Genomic DNA, 7,500 nt, shown 5'->3' with positions numbered 1-7,500 from the left:
GCAGTTGCTGAGCAAGAGGAGGGTGAAAAGATCTCATCTGGCCAGCCAAGGACTCAAGGTACAGATGTGGCCCTGATTTGGCCCTGATTTGGCCCTGATGTTTCTCTGATGCTGTCCTGAACATGTGGACTCATCTTAAGGCAGGAATCACACTGACAATTGGCAAATGGAAGGTTCACGTTTGTTTGTTCTGGTTCGGCAGCAGAACGATTTGTACCTCCAGTGTTACTCCAGTGTTACGACATTGTGACCAATCAAAGCTGTACATTTTTAAAGGGTCGGGACGTTTCTTTCCATTGTACAGAAAATGAGTCCTTAATATCACTTAGCAGTGAGGTAGAACTTTGTTAGAATAAACTGAATTATTATGGTGTAAGCGTTACATTATGGCCTGCCGCTGCCACTTCAGTATTTGTAATGTAACCCCCACCTAACACTAACCTTTATTCAGTCATGAGCCAGCCCTGCTTTGGCTCTGGTCTGGGCCTGATTCGGTCTCTATGTGGCCCAGACCTGGCCTTGATCTAGTCCTGAGCCAGCCCTGATCTGGCTGGTCCACCCTGCATTTGTGCCAGAGAGGGTTGACCTCTGGACAGGCCCACTAGTGCCTGCTGTTTCTCTCTCTCTGGCCTCCCCACAGTGAGTCTGCACACTTCTCACTTCTTTCCTTTTTTTGTGCTTTATTTTGTTTTGGCTTCGAATAAAGTTTTCGACGTTTCAGCCTAAATGTCGAAACGTTATTCTAACGCAAGCATGACAACAGCAAACACAAGAAAGGGAAGAATCGAAGAGTTTGTGGACTCCTCTTTTTGAGGTATTTGTGCACAATGGCCTGGGATGTGCACAATGGCCTGTTCTAACTGACCGTCTCTCACAGTGAGTGCCACAACTCGTCGGACCGCATCAAGGTGCGCGTGTGGGACGAGGACGACGACATCAAGTCCCGCGTGAAGCAACGCCTCAAGAGGGAGTCGGACGACTTCCTGGGTCAGAGCATCATCGAGGTGCGCACGCTCAGTGGGGAGATGGACGTCTGGTACAACCTGGGTGAGTACTGACGTGTGTGTGTGTGTGTGTGTGTGTGTGTGTGTGTGTGTGTGTTTTATCTGTGTCTTATTGTGTGCCTATGATATATCACTTTCAGATAGTTGTCAGTGATGTTTGTTTGTTTGTGTGTGTGTTTATTTGTTAATGTGTGTGTGTGAGAGAGAGTTTGTGTTTGGAGTGTGTGTGTTTTTGTAGTGTTTCAGTCAGTTTGTGCATTCTGATGTACTGACTTGTCTGTAAGTGGACTCTTGACCTACTCATTTTTGCCTTGAGCAATGTCTAGGCCTTTCCTCTGCTGTTTTTGTATTTTGGTTTTTGTGTGTGTGTGTGTGTGTCTTTGTCTTTATATGAGTGTGTTTGTAAATAAGTATGTGTGTGCATGAGAGAGAGACTGGATAGATGCTCTCTATTTGAGTGTGTGTGTGTGTGTGTGTTTTGGAGGGGGTGGGGCAGTTGTTCTTTGTCAGTACTCACTCTTAAGGGTTTTCCCTCAACCGAGAAAAAGCTGACATTTGTCCGAGACACGCAACTCGCAGCTCTCCGCTGCACACACAGTCCTGCACCCCGTTCTCCACAGCAGCCTGGGCTGCACGGTCTGTTCCCCCGTCCCAGTCCTCACCAACCCCCCCCCCCCCCCCCCTGCACCCACACAGTCTTCATCTCCACCACTGCAGCCCACACACTGGCTTAGGAATTAATAACTAATGAAGATTTCTACCACCGAAACTCACAGATGTATTGGAAAAGATATTTAGCCCCTTTCTTTTTCCTGCAAGAGCCTATGTGTGTGTGTGTGTGTGTCTCTCTCTCTCTCTCTCTTCCTCTCTCTCTCTCCCTCTCTCTCTCTCCCTCTCTCTACCTCTCTTTCTCTTTCTCTAGTGCTTTGCACAGCTCATGAGGCAGAAATTTCATTACGGCATAAATGTCTTTTACTATTACATTTTCTTTTCTTTTTATTAAATCAGCGTGTCCTCCAGTAACCTTGGCCGACGCCGAGCCGCCCGCCTCCCTCTCACCTCAACCCCGTTTTCTCAGCTTTTCTCCGTCAAAAGGCCCCCGCCCCGCCGCCACCTCGCTTGCCTTCCGTTGCCGTAGCTACATCAAAGAGGCCCCAGAAGGCCACCTTCTGCCCCCGAGCATAGAGAGGGAGGGGAATGAAAGAGAGGAAGTGACACGCTTAGGGTTCCTGGGGACATTTTGAATGCTGGGAATATAAATCGCAAAGGGACGGTTTCTTACTCTGCTGAGAATAGCACAGTAGGGTGTGTGCTGGCCATGTCTAAAGTGGTCTACCTCCAGTCCCCCCCCCCCCCCCGCCAAAAAAAAAGAAGAGTGTTTGATGGAGTCTCTGGCGAATCAGGATCTGTTTGAGCATCGTCTAGAACAGTCTCGACCCTCTCCAGGACCCTACGCGTTTTGGAGCTTCACAATACTTTTCATCTGCTACGGACAGGGATGTTGGGAAGTTCACACATTCTTTCTGGATGTTAGGCATGTTCCAGGCAGCATTCTTGCTGGAAAACGAGGTGTTTTTTTAATAAGTAGGGCCCCTCCTCCTCAAAGGCTCCAAACCTCCTTTTGTAGACGCTACAAATGTGGTGCGCTTTCTAATATATTCCGCTTGAGCTTGTGGATGTATTTGTTTTGGAAAAGTGGGACGCCTCCCAGCCGCTGCCCTGTATTATAAATCCCTACTTTTAAAATGTGTTTTAAATGCGACATGCTGGAGTGAGGAAGGTGTGTGTGGGGGTGTGTGTTTGTTTGTTTGTGTTTGTTTGTTTGTGTGTGTGTTTGTTTGTGTGTGTGTGTGTGTGTGTGTGTGTGTGTGTTAGGGCGTCTCCTAATCTATTCTGCTCCAAATGTTAGATGCGCAGCGTTTTTACAAATGTGGGACGCCTCCCCATCGATCCTGCTTTAAATGCGGGGTGCCTCCATAAGGTGCCCCCTCGCTGTCTTTGCACGGCACTGAAGACTTCATTACCCACGTGCCCCAGGGTTTCAAATGCTCTTTTTCTCCTCGGCCAATTACCTTGCCGCGGAAAGTTCCGGGAGCCTCTCGGCGTTCTCTGAAGACAGAGGAGACTGTCTGCTCCCGTTCCCAGTCCCTGAAGCTCCCAAGGCTGGCAGTCGGTCCTCCTTGAACGCCCCCCCCCCCCCTTCATCCTCCTCATCCTCCGTCATTAGCATCAGTGAGATGTTCATGAGGAGTTGGGATGTCAGTCGCCTGGCTGCCACACTGAATTTATGAATGCTGGATTATTATTATTTTATTATTATTTTATTCTGTCCTCCTTTTTATTTTCCAATAATGAAGATGGTAGATTGCACCAGTATCAGTAGATCACCATCACCATGGCACTTACACAGCCTCCCTGTTAGTCCTCAACACAGTTAGGAACTAGCAATGAAGCTGCGTAATGTCTCTCTCTCTCTCTCTCTCTCTCTCCCTCTCTCTCTCTCTCTCTCTCTTTGATTTTAATGTGATGGTATAAGCCTTGTTGATTGGCATTTTAACATGGTATGCATTTTATTGGTGCAATCATATAGGAAAGTTAAACAGTCATCTAATAATAGAGTGTGCTCTCTCTCTCTCTCTCTCTCTCTCTCTCTCTTTCGCTCTCTCTCCATCCCCTCCCCCCAGACTTGCCTTCTCTTCCTCTCTTGTGTGATTATTATGTAGCGGTAGTCGGAAATCGACTGCTCTGTCGACACGTACAAATTACCCTAATAATGTGGCTGTCAGGAGAAATAGCCACACTGAGACAAACGTGGCGTCTATAAAGGCTTTAAAGACCACCACGAGTGTTTTTTAAAGAAAAAGAATAAAAACAAAATACTTTAAAGGAAAAATATACTCCACAGGTCAAAAGTTTGGGGTCACGTAGAAATGTTTTTGTGTTCAAGGGGACAAAAGACATTTTGACCATTATAGCAGGAGATGCTAAATGCTGCATTTTTTAATGCATTATCTACATAAATGTATGCTTGTGTGTGTGTATGTGTGTGTCCACAGAGAAAAGGACGGATAAGTCGGCCGTGTCAGGGGCCATAAGGCTTCAGATCAGTGTGGAGATCAAAGGAGAGGAGAAGGTGGCGCCATACCATGTCCAGTACACCTGTTTACACGAGGTGAGGGAAACCACCAACATCTTACCAACAGCCTTCTGCCATCTTTCTCTATTGCTCTCTTGCTTTCTCTTTCTCTCTCGCACACTTTCTCTCTCTCTCTCTTTCTCTCTCTCTCGTCTCTCTCTGTCTCTCTCCATCTGCTTCTTTTATTTCTAAATCATTCAGTAAACTCATGATATGGACATTTGGAGACAAAAAGAGGTCAGGTGTGAACTCCTCCCCCCCCACCCCCCTCTCTCTGTTTCAGAATCTCTTCCATCACATGACGGACGTCCTGGGACAGGGTGTGGTGAGGATTCCGGAGGCCCGTGGCGACGACGCCTGGAAGGTTTACTTTGACGACGTGGCGCAGGAGGTGGTGGACGAGTTCGGCATGCGCTACGGCATCGAGTCCATCTACCAGGCCATGACGTGAGTGCTGAGGCCGAGTGTTGATGTCGAGTGTTGATGTCGAGTGTTGATGTCGAGTGTTGATGAAGAGTGTTGAGTGTTGCGTGAAACTAACACTTAAGTGTCTCGCCACACTCCCGTCTGAACCGGGTCAGAACTTCCGGTTCTTACGCGGCAAGGTCACGATGTCATGGCAACCAACCTTGAGGTGAAATCAGGAAACTGAACTCCCCTGTGTGTTCAGGTGAAGCAATCAATGGGACCCTACTTAGCCTCCCTCTCTCATGACACATACTAATTCTCACCCAGCACTTACGCTTTCACTACGCTGTGTGCTTCAATTCTCTTCCTCATCCACTCAAGTCAATAAATCCATATAGACAGTATATGTGTCCGTGATGTATGTTATATATATGCTTATGCCTCTATACGTCTCTGGCTAGTCTGGCGTCTGGCGCTATATTTCACTCGTTGTCGTTACAGCTGGGGAAGGGGTTAAAGAAAGCTGTTCCCATGGTAGCCGTTAGAGGCTAAAAGTGGAGCAGGGGCTGGGCAGAAGATGGCCGCCGGGAGCCATTTTGTAGCCGTCCGGCCGGCCTTGAGACGGATGGCCTCGGGAGTGGGGATGCTGTCACGGCACGCGTGTCAACCTGACACGGAGGTGCCCATTAGGCCGTGGCATCACTCACAGGAAAGCGCACTCGCGGCGCCCATAACTCAGTGCCAACGAGCCCATCGACACATCCATCCAATTACGGAGGGATGGCGGAGAGAGAGAGAGAGAAGCCGAGAGAGAGAGAGAGATGGACAGAGACAGACTGAGAGCGGGAGAGGGGGAGAGAGAGACAGAGAGAGGGAAAGAAAGAGAGAGACAGACAGAGAGAGAGAGAGAAAGAGAGAGAGATCCCCTCCCCCCATTCCCCAACAGTACATGCTCCCCGCTGCACGTCATGCATGTCAAAAGCTCACATGTGGCCCGCATAGACTTCTCTTCACATCTATCAATATCTATCTATCGTCTATTAATAGTGTTTTATGAGGTTGCGTTAAGAATTTCCATTGGTACAGTATAACAAATTCATGAATTTGTGCTTGTTGCATTTAAACCCTTTGAAAACCATATGTTTTTTTCTCTCTCTCTCTCTCTCTCCATCTCTCCCTCTGTCTGTCACTCTCTCCTTCTCTCTCTCTCTCTCTAGGCACTTTGCCTGTCTCTCCTCTAAGTACATGTGTCCAGGAGTTCCTGCCGTCATGAGCACCCTGCTGGCCAACATCAATGCCTTCTACGCCCACACCACCGCTTCCACCAACGTCTCGGCCAGCGACCGCTTCTCCGCCTCCAACTTTGGGGTACGGCGGCCATGTTGTTTCCTCACATTTATTCCTCAAGCCCCCCCCCCCCCCACTCCCTCAACCTCCTTTTTCTTCTCATTCTCTGTAGTTGTTGCTATTCTGTAGAGGCTGCCATAAAAATAATAAAAAAGAAACATTCAGTTCCTTTCTTCCTTCTCCCCTCTGACTTGATCTGTCTCTGTCTGTCGGTTGTTCCTCTCTTGTCTTTCTGTCTGTCTCGTGTCTTCACCAGCTGTAGCCTCACAGAGACTCTGAGGTTCTAAGCTGACCATGCCCCTCTGGCTCTAGTGGGGGAGGCTGCTCTGATATCACCCAGCTCAGTGCTCTCTCCTCTGGGACACACTTAGGGGGACATCATGGCAGATTGGAGCCGGATCAAATAGCAAACAGTAGAAAGTTTCACCACACAAAGGAGAGCCATTGTGGGCCTTCACACTGCAGGGTGCAGTCACCGTGGACAGTCTTGGCAGATCTGGACACCACCATTAAACGCATTTCATATGAAGCAAGGGCCAAGGGACTAGAGGAGGAGACCCATAGGGAAACTCTTAGGAGCAGTCTAGAGTCCACAGTGCTCACACACTTCTAATCATTTTCTGATTTTCTTTGTGTGTGTGTGTGTGTGTGTGTGTGTGTCTATGTGTCTCTCTATGTGTGTGTGTGTCTGTGTGTGTGCGTCTCTGTGTGTGTGTTTCACATCAACAGAAAGAGCGGTTTGTGAAACTTCTGGACCAGTTGCACAACTCCCTGCGCATTGACCTCTCCACATACCGGGTATTTTTCTCTATCGCTATATCACATTTGTTTTAAGAGTGCACACACACACACACACACACACATACACACACACACATGCATACTGTACATAGATGCATGACCACACACACACCCACACTGTACATTGTCTTGGTATTACACAGCAGGTTAGCTGATTCCAAAATGAAACACAACATACAGTAGATATGATGGTTCCTCTCGCTTCGTCTCACCGTCTCTCCTCTCTTGTCCTCTCTTGTCCTCTCTTCTCCTCCCATCTCCCTCCTCCCCTTCATCTCCTAACTGCTCATCCTCTCTTTCTTTTCTTCTCCTCTCTCTCTCCTCCCATCTCCCTCCTCCCCTTCATCTCCTCACTGCTCATCCTCTCTTTATTTTCTTCTCCTCCCTCTATCCCCCCATCTCCCTCCTCTCCTCTCTCTCCTCCCATCTCCCTCCTCCCCTTCATCTCCTCACATGTCCTCACTGCTCATCCTCTCTTTCTTTTCTTCTCCTCTCTTTCTCCTCCCTTCTCAATTCCTCCTGTCACCTTTGATCACCGTCTCTCCTCCTCTCCTCCCTGTCTCCTTCTCTCTCTCTCTCTCTCCTGTCCTGTCCACTTCTCTCCTCCTCGTGTCCACTCCATCAGAATAATTTCCCAGCCAGCAGTAAGGACCGTCTGCAGGATCTCAAATCCACTGTGGACCTCCTGACCAGCATCACGTTCTTCAGGATGAAGGTGAGCGAAAAGTCCTCTCATCTTCTTGCGCCTTTCAGAAGTCTTTTCCACAGCCGTTAAGCTTCAAGTAATCACCTCAGATATACTCC

At 48.5% G+C, this 7,500-nt stretch overlaps 1 protein-coding gene across 3 annotated transcripts in view; it reads left to right on the top strand.

The window, feature by feature from the left end:
• unc13bb (unc-13 homolog Bb (C. elegans)) overlaps nt 1-7,500 on the top strand; it is a 96,278-nt gene that overhangs the window by 65,074 nt on the left and 23,704 nt on the right. For all 3 annotated transcript variants that reach the window (XM_062553887.1, XM_062553889.1, XM_062553888.1), the window contains 6 exons: nt 878-1,047; nt 4,061-4,176; nt 4,424-4,587; nt 5,766-5,916; nt 6,625-6,693; nt 7,322-7,411. In XM_062553887.1, the coding sequence (XP_062409871.1) occupies nt 878-1,047; nt 4,061-4,176; nt 4,424-4,587; nt 5,766-5,916; nt 6,625-6,693; nt 7,322-7,411 (760 nt within the window). The remainder of the gene's footprint in view (nt 1-877; nt 1,048-4,060; nt 4,177-4,423; nt 4,588-5,765; nt 5,917-6,624; nt 6,694-7,321; nt 7,412-7,500) is intronic.

Source organism: Sardina pilchardus, chromosome 14 (genome assembly GCF_963854185.1).
Source record: "Sardina pilchardus chromosome 14, fSarPil1.1, whole genome shotgun sequence".
NCBI classification, from domain to species: Eukaryota; Metazoa; Chordata; class Actinopteri; order Clupeiformes; family Clupeidae; genus Sardina; species Sardina pilchardus.
This window is presented reverse-complemented; position numbering and strand designations above follow the sequence as displayed.